Source organism: Tenrec ecaudatus, chromosome 6 (genome assembly GCF_050624435.1).
Source record: "Tenrec ecaudatus isolate mTenEca1 chromosome 6, mTenEca1.hap1, whole genome shotgun sequence".
Lineage (NCBI taxonomy): Eukaryota > Metazoa > Chordata > Mammalia > Afrosoricida > Tenrecidae > Tenrec > Tenrec ecaudatus.
The window spans coordinates 59,817,590-59,830,232 of NC_134535.1; the positions used below are offsets into that span (position 1 = coordinate 59,817,590).

The following is a 12,643-nucleotide window of genomic DNA, read 5'->3' on the forward strand; positions in this document are numbered from 1 at the left end:
CTGGAAATTTTTTTTTCCTAAATTAAAAATTTTTAAAGCAGTCATCATACTCCCTCCTTTCTAAGGAAACAGACAAAAGGACATTGGTGTAAAACTCCCCCAAACAATTCAATAGGAGGAAGTGCTCGTCACTGACTTTTCCCCCACCGTGAAGGCACGTTTCCTTCCTAGCCTCTGCTTCTCTTATCTGGGAGAATTTTTCCCCCCAAGCGAAGCATGAACAGTTGTTAAGTGGAAAATGGAGGCTGAATTTTACATGGCAGTTCTTACCTGCTTGCTCCTCGGGAACTCAGGTGAGTGCCCTGCCTCAGGGATTTCTCCTCTGTCCAGTCCAGGAGTGAGTCTCTGGCCTTTGGAAAGTCTCTGGGAGGAGGTGGACATGGAGCCGGGTCTCGTGGCAGTTTAGCTCACTGTAATGAGGAAGGGGATCTAAGAGGAGCCAGCTGGGCCCACACTATTGAGATTTTGCTACAGAAAAACAAATCATAAATACCAATAAATGGTCTCCTGGCGTCCTTTAAATGCCCCGGGGCTGCTCCTGACATGGCATTTCCACAGCACAGAGGAAAGCACCCTGGGGGCAATTTTTGATTATTCTATAACAGGCTATGGCATTTTCCCCCTCGGGCTGAGGAACACTGTTCCCCCCTGTAATCAGGTTATTTGTTTGTTTTGTCAGAAAGAAAATACAAGCAATATGATTCAAGGGGGCAGGGGGGTGTGGTGCGTTTTATTGGGAAGTTGTCATGGGAAGGGCTGAGTGTTTTCAGGGGAGCGCTGGGGTGTTTGAGAGCAAATGAAGGCTGGACATGGTGGCTGAGCCAGGAAATCTCTTGCTTTTCAGAACTGAGATTCCGCAATTGGATGCTGCATTTTCTTACAGCGGGAAATATGGGTTTTCAAAACATATATGAATTTGTCTTTGTGAGAAAAGTGTAAAGAGTTTGTGACAAATAGATTAATGATTCTCTGCAAGGCTTTAGGAAAGTTACTTGGTGGTAATCAATAATTCCATTGGTTTTTATTTGCAAGGAGGAAGCATTTGGGAGGGGGAAGCAGGAAATCTCTTGGATTTGTTTAATTTTGTTCAAACTAAAAATTTGTATACAGGTCCTGCATTGATCACTTACAGAGTCAAAAAAGATGTTTTGTTTGGTTTTGTTTGAGAGTCGGGAGGGAAGCGAGATGGAATGAGTTAAGTGGTGAAAAGGGGAAATGGGCCGCAAGGACTTCGGTATATTTAACTAATTGAGCTAAAATGTCACTCCGTGTTTGTTGGTTTTGTTTCTTTTTACCAAGCTTTCTCTCATTATTTCACTGGGGGGGGGGGGCTCCTCAAACCATGCAAAAGTAAAAGAAAAGGAGATGGATATCTGTGACATCTTGACATTTTACAGTGTCAGCCGGGGGGGTTTAAGTCCCATCTGTGGAATCTGGGAACGTGCACTGAAAATAAGAGCGCTGGACAAGTACACCTGGTGTTTCTATTTCGTCGATTTGTCGGTGGGCTTTTTGCTTTGTTTTCTAATGAGTTTTACACACTGCCCTTCAGTCCTTCATGAGCTTTTCCTCTTCCAGAGGGGTTTCAGATTGCCCATGTCCAGAAACAACAATGCCTTTTCAAACACAGCATAGTGGCCATGGGCTTGTGCAATGGGACCAGCCAAAACCAGCAGTGGATGTGGACTGAGAATGGAAAACTCCTTCATGTTAAATCCAGCCTGTGCCTGGGCATCTCCAACTCTTCCCGGGGCCCTTCCCGGGCAGCCGTCTTCACGCCCTGCCCCCAGGCACCCCACTGGACCTGTTATGAGGAAGGGGGCTTCCTTGAGGTGCAAAATACCTCTCTTTTCCTCAAGAAACAAGGCTTCAGGGTCATGGTCAAAAAGGACAAGAAATACCTTCATAGCTGGATGAAACTAGAGGTCAACGAGGAGGGAAAGCTGGTCAACGGAAGCATCTGCTTGAAAAAAGGTGAGCTCTTCCTTCCAGAGTCCAGCTTGAACGCTCTTCTGCGACATGTCTTGTTGTTTTACATTCAAAGGATGTTTACAGGTCCCAATGCAGTTCCTATAGAAGTTTCCTAAGCTAAGGGAGGTGGATAGTATGGTGCTCGGTGATTTGGGAAGCTTTATTACCCACATTAAAATAAGCACACTTTTTTTTCTGTTACTCTCTGTTCTTTCCCTTTGTTTCCTGTTTACTTTATTCATTCAACAAATATTTAGTAAGCTTCTACTTTATACCAAACACTATGCTAGGCACCTTGAGTTATGTGCTTTTAGATAAAGGAATATAAATCTAGGAATATACACAGCATGCACGCATCAGCTGGCCCATATAGATTAATGATCAGGAAATTTTTCAATGTTGCTGGCAGACTTTTCCAGTTTAGGTCTGATTGTGAGGAATTATACAACAACAAAGTAGCATTCTGTAAGATTTGGGTAGTTAAATCGTGCCTTGGCAAATCTCTTGTTAGGATCTTTAGAGAGGATTCTAGCTTGGGGTCCAATAATGGACAGAGGCTAGGTAAGGGACACATGTAAAAACATATCCAGGTACACGCATTTCTGGTGCAGCACATCTTGAGTTAGGGAATTTCGTTTGTGGAATTTGTATATATGAAGCAGGATCTTCTCTTTTGCTTTATAATGTGATTGCTTACCTGTCTGTTTGAGATTTGCTTTAGGAAATCATGAAAAATAAAACTTATAGAATCACAAAATTCTGGGCTCACAGATTCCAAATGAATGGGAAAAGTCTCTGGACGTGGAAACTTTCATTAAGAAGATTAAAGTATATCAAAGTTAAATTCAGGATCATAGGTGATTTAGCAATAGAGGCATGATTGTTGTTGTTGTTGTTGTTGTTGTGTGCCATAAAGTTGATTCCAACTCACAATGACCCCGTGTGCAGTAGAACAAAACGTGCCCTGGCCCTACCTGTGACTAGAACCCAAGTTCCTGAGTTCCCCGAGGCCATCTTCCATCGTACCAGGGTTCCCAAGTTCTTGGCCTAATGGCTTCACAACAGTGTTGCTGTTGTTCTTCTTAGGTGCCACCGAGTGGGTTCCTACCAGAACCATCTTAAGTCGAGCAGAGCAAGGTGCTGTCTGGTCCTGCCCCATCCTCACAAGCGATGTTTGAGGCCATGGTTGCAACCACTGTCATTTCACGTCCTTGAGGGTCTCCCTCTCTCACTCACATTCTACCCAAAATGATGTTCTCTTCAGGGACTAGTCCCTGCTCAAAACACACCCAAAGTAAGGGTGAAATCTCACACCCTCCACTTCTAAAGACCGTTCTGGCTGTATTTCCTCCAACACAGATATATTTGTTCTTCTAGTTATAAATGGTTATTTCAATATTCTTTACCAATATCATCGTTCAAATGCATCGGTTCTCCTCCCCAGGCTTCCTTATTAATTGTGCGACTTTCACGCGCCTGTGAGACCTTTGAAAGTGCCATGGGTCGGACAGGGCGCATCTTAGTTCTCAATGTGACAACTTGGCTCTGTAGCATTTTAAAGAGGTTTTGCAGCAGATTAACCTGATGCACTGTGTCATTTGATTCCTGGGCTGCTACTTCCATCGGCGTTGATTGTGGACCCAAGTAAAATGAGATCCCTAACAATTTCGATCTTTTCTCCATTTAGAGTGATATTGTTTATCGTCCCAAGTGTGAAGATTTTTGTTTTCTTTTCATTGATTTGAGAGACTTGCTAAAGGATATAGTTGTGATATTATACCCTACTGGCTGCATATTTTAATGTTTTTTAAAAACCTCCTCAGATTATTTTGATGCATACCTCCATTTGGGGCTCATCATCGACTGTACTCTAAAATTTCTTTCTCAGACATTGATTTTTAAGGCTCATATGAATTTTCATATCATGTTGATTTGTAGGCAATTTTCTGTCTCTCATCCATTTCATAAACTAAGCAAGAATTTAAATAGATGCCATCTGAATGCAGTCGACTCTTCTACATTAGATTTTGAGTGTCACCGTCTCATATCATTTCTGACTATGAAAATAAAGTAGAGTAGCCAACAGATTTAAATTTATCAATGAACATGCACCAATGGCACCAATTACGGAATTTTTCTCTATGACTTATCTGACTATCCCCATCCTACACAACAGAAAAACACTGTAAAGATTCCAGGTCTGACATTATCTACCACTCCACTCATCTGTCCGTTTGTTGCACTGCGGTGGCTGTGTGTCACTGTGATGCTGAGAACTACGCCGCCAGTATTTCAAATGCCATCAGAGAAACCCATGAGGAGCAGGTTTCAGCTGAGTGGCCAGACGAAGAACAGAGTAAGAAGGAAGCATAAGCTGTCCACTTCCGAGGAATTCCCCAGTGAAAACCTACAAATGGCAGCTAAATATCCATTGTCCGTAGAGTGCCAGAGAAGAGCCCCTCAGATAGGAAGGCAATTAAAATGTGACTCGGGAAGAGCAGCTGCCACCGCACAGTGGAGTCTTTGCCCACGGAGTGATGACAGTGACGTGGATGGAGTAAAGCGCTGGACCTTCCTTTACTGATGACCCGCGATTCAATGAGAAGAAACTGCTATAAGTATCCAGAAAAGATGGAAGTTCTCAGAAATGAAATGGAATGCCTTTAAAATTTTTTCAAAGGGCAGCAAAAGGAAACAAAATAAACTATTACCATACATACGTGAATATAAACTGATGAGAATATCAGCCGAGACCCCTAATTTTATTAAAAATGTGCTGAAAAACTCGGCTTATACGCGAGTATATACGCTACATGAAATGTGCAAAGTGAACAGTCAGAAAACCAAAAGGAAAGAACATACTCTGCTTACCTGACGCTGAAAGAAATGAAGAAAGGGTCGGGCTTCCTGCTGCACTATTGAAGGGCAGAATGGGCAAAAGGGAGCGTGGAAAGAATGCACAGTCACGGTACCAGAAAGAACTGGTAACATCCAACTACTTTGAGAGGTAGCATATGATCAAGAACCAGTGGTTTTGGTGGAAGAAGTCCACGCTGTGCTGAAGGAACTAATGGATAGCAAGACTCATGGAACTGAAGGAATGCCAACGGAAATGGTTCTCCAGGCTGATGAAGCACAGGAAGCCCTCACCAGTCCATACCAAGAAATCTGGGAGACAGCTACTGATTGCAACTGATTGGAAGAAATCTATATTTGTCCCCATTCTACATAAAGGCAGTGCAACAGATGCTGAAATTATCTAGCATTATCATGAATATCACATGTCAGTAAAATTTTGCTGAGGATGAAACATACAACTTTCCTCTAGTTCCTAAATGCTCCACCCACCCATCATGATCCGAATTCTACCTCACAAGTCTGGCTAGACCAGAGGATGTACACTGGTACAGATAGGAACTGGAAACACAGGGAATCCAGGATGGATGATCCCCTTCAGGACCAGTGGTGAGAATGGCAATACCAGGAGGGTGAAGGGAGGGTGGGGTATAAAGGGGGAACCGATTACAGTGATTTACATATAACCTCCTCCCTGGGGGATGGACAACAGAAAAGTGGGTGAAGGGAAACATCAGACAGTGTAAGATATGACAAAATAATAATTTTTAAATTATCAAGATTTCATGAGGGAGGAGGCACAGGGAGGGAGGGGGGAAATGAGGAGCTGATGTCAGGGGCTTAAGTGGAGAGCAAATGTTTTGAGAATGATGAGGATAACGAATGTACAATGGGATTTATGCAATTGATTTATGTAGGGATTGTGATAAGAGTTGTATGAGACCCCAATAAAATGAGTTTAAAAAAATTTTTGCTGAAAATCATTCAGCAATATTTTCTGCTAAGCATTGACAGGAAGCAGTCAAAAATTCAAGCTAGAGTCGGAAGAGGATGTGGCGTGAAAGATATCATTGCTGACACCCCCAGCAACTTGAGTGAAAATAGAAAATACCACAAAGATATTTACGTGTGTTTTATTGACAATACAGAGACATTTGCCTGTGTGGCTCATAACAAACTATGGATACCATTTAAAAGAACTGGAATTCCTGAACACTTCATTGTGTTTGTGTGGAATGTATATTTGCATCAAGAGGCAGTTGTTAGAGAGAATAAGGGGGCACTGAAGGACTAAAAGTAAAGAAAGGCAGATGTCAGGGTTGTATCCTTCCCGTGTATTCTTGTTAAATCTGTATGCTGACAAAAGAATACAAGGAGCTGAACTCTATGGAGAAGAGCACATCATCCGGATCGGAGGAAGACTTATTAACAACCTGTGATATGTAGATGACACACTCTTACTTGCTGAAAGCAAGGAGGGTTTGAAACACTTGCTGAGGAAGATCAAAGACTGTAGCATTCAGTGTGGATTGAAACTTAATCTAAAGAAAACACAGCTCAGCTAGAACAATACACAGCAAGAGGCTACATGGAGCAAAGAGTGACATTGTCAAAGATTTCATTTGACATGGATCCACAATCAGTGCTCGTGGATGCATCAGTCAAGAAAGCAAACAGCAGATTGCACTGGACAAACTTACCCCATAAGACCTCTTTGCAGGTGCTGAAGAGCAAAGGCATGGTTTTGAGGACTAATATGTGTCTGACTCAAGGAAAGGTGTTTTGCATCGCTTCATCTGCATGTGGAGGTCGGGCAATGAAAGGGAAGGAGAGAGAAGAGTCCGTGCTTTCGAATTTGGGCATTGGTGAAGAAAGTGCAAAGTCCTGAGCACTGCTAGAAAAAAACAAATCTGTTTTGAAAGAAGTACAGCCAGGATGTTTCTTAGAAGCAAAGATGGTAAACTTTATCTCGTATATATTTGGACATGTTATTCAGAGAGATTAGTCCCTAGATAAAGAGATGATGCTTGGTAAATGTGAGGAACGTGAAAAGAGGAAGACCAGACCATTTACAGGAGAGATTGCACCGTGGCTGCAAGAAGGCTCAAAAATAACAAAAATTATGAGGCTGGCATAGCACCATCTGTGTTTCATTTTCTTGTACATAGGTTCCCTATGAGTGGAAGCCAACCCAACAAGTTTTACATGTAAGAAATAACCCTACCATCGCCACCAAATTCCAATCAAAAACTTTTAGGAGAAAAATCATTAACCAGGATTGTAAGCACGTAGTTATGAATTTAGTGGGGGGTTTTCAACCAAAGAGATTTCACCTGGAAAATTGGCCCCTTGTGCCCTCACATACCCTGTGAGGTCTTCACTTTCAAAGCAAAGTACAAAGACTAGACCAATAAATTTAACCACGGAAAAGCCTTATCCAAAACATTCCCAATAATCTATGGGGGGGGGGCAGGTGGGGGGAAGGAAACTGACATCTAGGAAAGCAAAAAAATCTTAATTTTGAACAATTTTAGTACAAATAATCTAAACTTTAAAATTAAAAAAAAAAACATGTTGCCAGGAACTTGACTCAGTCAGACTCCTAGGAAATGTGCCTCACATCCATGTCTGGGCCAAACCTGGTCCTCAGTGGTTGATCTTTCAGAAGTTAATAGCCAGGCCTTTCTTTTGAGGTGACTCCACATGAACTGGCATTGCTCATCTTTGGTTACCAGCTAAGTGTTTGTATAGTTTTCACCAACCATTTATTTAAAATACAGAATATTTATTAGTAGATCCATAGCGCTCTAGTTTGTGAGCAAAGGCATTGTGAATAAATAAATAAATAAGCCATTTGCAGTCACATGTTCACAATAAAAGCTTCCACATTCTCATATTTAAGGCACTGATAAGTCCTCTTATGCATAACAGCATAACTATTCTTGTGGTTCATCCATCGAATGAGAAATTTCTTATTAAGTTCTTCAATTTTAAAAAGCATATGATGCTCACAATCTGGTCCTTATGATTCATATTTTATTCACAGGGAAGCACTCATCATTTCATTCATGTATCTAAGTCTTATTTATTTAGCAACTGATAGATCACTATCAGAATATCCTGCGAGGCCGTGAGAGTTTGAAGTGCCAGACCTCTGTTCAACCCAAATGGAAGAGCCAATCCTGTCACTCACCACAATTTTACAAATATTCGGGAGCCATGAATATATTATTACAAATTATACCATTATCTGCATAATAGTTTTATTTTCAGCTTTAATTTTACTTCAAAGTAACACGTACATACCGAAAGAACCACAGAGGGCTCGAGAGCCACCGTTTACAGACCCAGCCCTAGACCCATGAGTCTAAATCTGGGTTTCAAGCAAATTCATTCTGTTGCAGCCTCTGCCAAGAATTTGCATTTTCATTCCTGTCCCAGATACACTGAATCAGATCTATAGGCTACCGATATCCTCGGTTGATTCTCATATATCCCCTTTAAGCAGAGGGTCACACCAGAATAAGACAAATACAAGCCCCGGACCCAAGCCAAGTTGCACATTAGAATCTCCTGGGGGGCTTTTAAAAGCGACTGGTAGCAGATCAATCATAGCAAGTAGAGCATTTTTAAAATGCTTGATAGATGATTCTACAGTACAGTCAAGACTGAGAAAAGATCACTAATTATGTCTTAGCATTAAGGAAGCAACAGAGGCTAGCTTCTTACAAAAGAGTTTAACTAGAACATAGTACTTCTTTCTCCAGTCTCTACCCTCACTGGTAGATGTTAAAGTAAGCAACTCTGCTTTCAACACATTTCTTTAACAGATCAATTTAACACTAAATGTTTTCCTAAAACAACAACAAAAAACAATCGAAGTCCATCATTAACTAATCCATAGGGTCTTGTCATAATTCAGCTGTAATCCCTGGTGGTACAAATGATTAACTACCTCAGCTTTTAACCAAAAAGCTGTAGGTTCTTTCTAGCCAGAGATATTTTGGGGGGGAAAGTCTTGGTGACCGCCCCGCTGAGAGATCAGCCAATGGAAACCCTGTGGAGCCCAGTTATGCTCTGAAAACCATGGTATCCTCCGGAGGCAAATCACCCGCATGGCAACTTGTTTGTTTTCATAACTGGTTTTCATTTTGACTAAGCTACCTTTTATTTCTTCTCCTTTATTTCAAGGCCCCCCCCCCCAAAAAAAAAGGATGACTCTGACTAGCATTCGAAAAGTGATTGAAATTCAATTAACATCGCCAAGAAGCTCAGAGACAAGTAAGGAAACAGCTCTAGATTAGGAGTGAGAGCAGGTTTCCATTCAGCCCCAAGGATGTGGCTCCTCTGGTTGAAACCTTCTCCTTGCTGAGAAGAGAGAGAGGTGTAAATAAGCCTTCTTCTCTCAGAAGCAAGAGAAGGGACCCGCGGTGGAGCGTGAAGGCTTGGAGGAATTGGGGATTTGCAGGAGGACCTGCACTGGAGACAGCTTTCCTGCAGTAATAGCTGCACTGCAGTGGTCTTCATCAGGACAAGGATTAAGATTGGCCTTTTAATTTTTTAATGTAATTTATTCTTCTTTAAAGTAACCATTTAATGGTACCAATAGAATAAAACGCATTTCTACAAATAAAGCACTAAAGAAACCCATTTGATAGATCATATTATTAAGACACATTTCCACATAAAAATGACTGCTTGGGGGTTCTATGTATTTTTTTTTATAAGAATGTATTTGTTAAAAGCCCACTATCAATCACTTGAAACTGTAGGAGCAAGGTTCTGGTCATTAAGAAAGTGAATAGCACTTCAAACAGGAAAGCTTAATAGCTAACAGTTCACTGGCAAAAGCTCATCATCAGAAGCCTAATTACCTGGACTAGGAGCCAGAGAGCAAGGAGCTTGCTCTGGAGGCCTGAAAGCAGGCTTCACACCTAAAAGGTCTTAAACTTTCCTTTAAAGCCAATCTTGATGACCATGCTCACCCTGTCCAAATTGTAGGGAGCAATAAAGCCTGTTGTTGAGGACTAATTGGAATCATCGTTATTGCCTTCCCCTTTCATCCAAACCAAGTACAGTTTTACACTGACCAAGCCATGAAATCATTTCAGCTGGGACTAGCCAGTGCCACCCCCACCACCAGCCTAGTAAGTGGCCTGATGACTGTAGTTTTATGAATTTATATTATGGGGCAGTAATCCATTCTTAACTTCCTGTATGTGTGGGAAATAGAGAAATGTACTCAAGGGGGATTACTGACTTGCAAATAAATCCAATTATCCTAGAGAAGGGGAAATTAAAACAGAGTAAACATAAAACAGACTTCAACTATCTCCTGGTAAATCCATCTGCAGATAGGACCTCCCCAGGCAGATTTAGGACTTCCCGGTGATACAAAACTCCATTCGTTGTTTAAATATCTTCCCCCAAAGGAAGACCATGTCTCTCTCTACTTATAAAGAGCTGATGATTGTCAAACTTTGCTCCTTTCAATCAGATGTTTCATATTACATGGACAGTAACATTGCATATTTTTTTTTAAAATCAGTCAATCAACATTTCTTCAGTACCTACTACAGGCTATTCATCCAATCTCATTCGTCTGAGAGCAGGCAAATCCCCAATGTCTCTGAGGTGGGTGAGCTCATGCAATGACTTAAAGTCATTTTGCTGATGAAGGAAACCATACTGTTGCCAGCTGGCCATTGCTGGCTTAAGTAATTGTTTAATGGTAGTCTTGTGAGAAATAAAATGCACATGCATGGTGAAAGCGACGCAATCACAAACTTTTGGGAAAGAGAGTTTTTACTCTGGCTTTTTGACTGGGGCAGCCAGGAGCGGACAGTAAATACACAGGGTTTAGGGAAAAGAGAAACAGGCAGTGTGCTCACGCACACGATGGCCCTGCTTTAACCAAGGGGCTAATAGAGGCATCTGAGAGACTTTTTATTTCCTTGCATCATCATAACAACATGGACCTTATAGTTGGTCAATTATTTGTATGATCATAGACAATAATATAATTATTGATAGAGCATTTATATCAGCATTGAAAATAGCTGACATAGAGCGCAAAGTCCCCGTCCTTTTCCACCTGTGATGTCAACAGACTTTCCAGGGCACACACAAGACCGTGTCCCACTTTCATAGGCCTTGGCAACTTTGTCCTTGGAGTTTCCATTTATAAAACAATATTGAGGTCTCCATTCATAATCAAAGTGATACATTTTCATGGGCCCTAAATTTTCATTCTTCTCATGATATGAGAAAAAAATATATGTAATATTTTTCAGCCCTAAATTTTTTTCCTTTTGATTTTTGTGAACTCTAAAATTATGGGTTCTAGGCACTGAATCCATTGTGCCTTGTAAGCAAGTTGGCTCTGTAAGTACCAGGTAATTAACTCACCTCTGAATTCTCCTATTCCAAGTAGTTGTTGATTCATCATCTTTCTTCTACAGCTCAACAGTCATGACTTACAAGTCATCCTTTCCCGTCCACCTACTTTATTTCCCTTAGACCCTCCTTCTTCCTATCACCGTGTGTGTGTGTGTGTGTGTGTGTGTGTGTGTGTGTGTGTGTGTGTGTAGCAGGACTTTGAACTGGTTTTTTCTGGCTCAACCCCCTGCTGATAAATTGCATGTTCACCCAAGATAGACTGAATTAGTGTTCACATTTTACCATAGGTTTATGCATTTTAAAATAAGGTAAGTTATAAAAGTCATCTGAGGATCTTGTTATGCTATCTGGTACATAGATACATCTGTAAATATAGAGATGGAGATATACACATATACCATTGAAAGAAACCCTGGTGGTGATGTAGGTTAGACTTTGGGCGGCTAACTGGAAGGTCGGTAGATCAAACTCAGCAGTCACTCCTCAAGAGAAAGAAGAGGCTGTCTGCTGCCCTGGAGATTTACAATCTCAGATACTTTATGTAGGGTCATTATGTGTTGGAATTCACTTGATAGTAGTGTACACACAGATAGATATCGATCTTCTAAAGGTATAATAGACTGCATTTGTTATCTCTTTTTTAGGTAATTGTCTCTAGTTTTCAGTTTATTATTTTTTATTAATTTGGATAATATATATATCAAATCATTCAATAGTTCAATCGAGTCCAGCAGAATTGTGCATTTGCTACTACCCCTGACATCATCACCCTTCACCCCACCACTGTCTCCATGTTGTCTCTAGTTTTTTAAAGGACATTAGATTTGACATATTGAGACAGAATAAAAAGTAATTGGGTAGTTCAAACTTATCCAAATAATATTTTCCATCTCCAAATTAAGTTTATTCAAGTTATTCTGCTTGGGGCATGCTTGAAAGTCATTTGTATCATTTGAAGGAGGCAAACTACTGCCGTGTCTATTTCCTTTCATTTTTATTACACAGAAATCCTATTTCTATTATTGGTTATTTCTCAGTCAATCATGGATACACACTGCACATTGCTCCTAAGACCACCGTTAAAAGATGGTCTGGATACGACCCAGTCATTGCAAATCACTTTATGGGTTATCTATTAAAAGAGAAATGTGCTGTTTAAATGCTAAAAACTTATAGATCAGGCCCAGGATGATCTGCCTCGCCCTGAATTGTGTTCTCAAAGGAATTGTGTTAAAATAGGGAAACAATGTAGTAGCAATGGTACAATAAAGCTCTTTAAAAATAGCTTCAACATATTGTTCCATTGTATAAGAACTTTTCCTTGCATTTGTCAAAACACAGCTTGCCTTTCGTGAATTGTAAAAGGCTTGTACATTTTAAAAGAACACCAGGAGAATTCACAGACTCCAAAAACACT

General features: G+C 40.8%; 1 protein-coding gene across 1 annotated transcript in view; it reads left to right on the forward strand.

Annotated features, from left to right (window-relative positions):
* The first annotated feature begins 238 nt into the window (after nucleotides 1-238).
* The window catches only part of PTPRB (protein tyrosine phosphatase receptor type B), a 121,036-nt gene continuing 108,631 nt past the window's right edge, over nucleotides 239-12,643 (forward strand). The window contains exons 1-2 of the mRNA XM_075552777.1: nucleotides 239-293; nucleotides 1,579-1,974. Coding sequence (XP_075408892.1) covers nucleotides 239-293; nucleotides 1,579-1,974 — 451 coding nt within the window. The remainder of the gene's footprint in view (nucleotides 294-1,578; nucleotides 1,975-12,643) is intronic.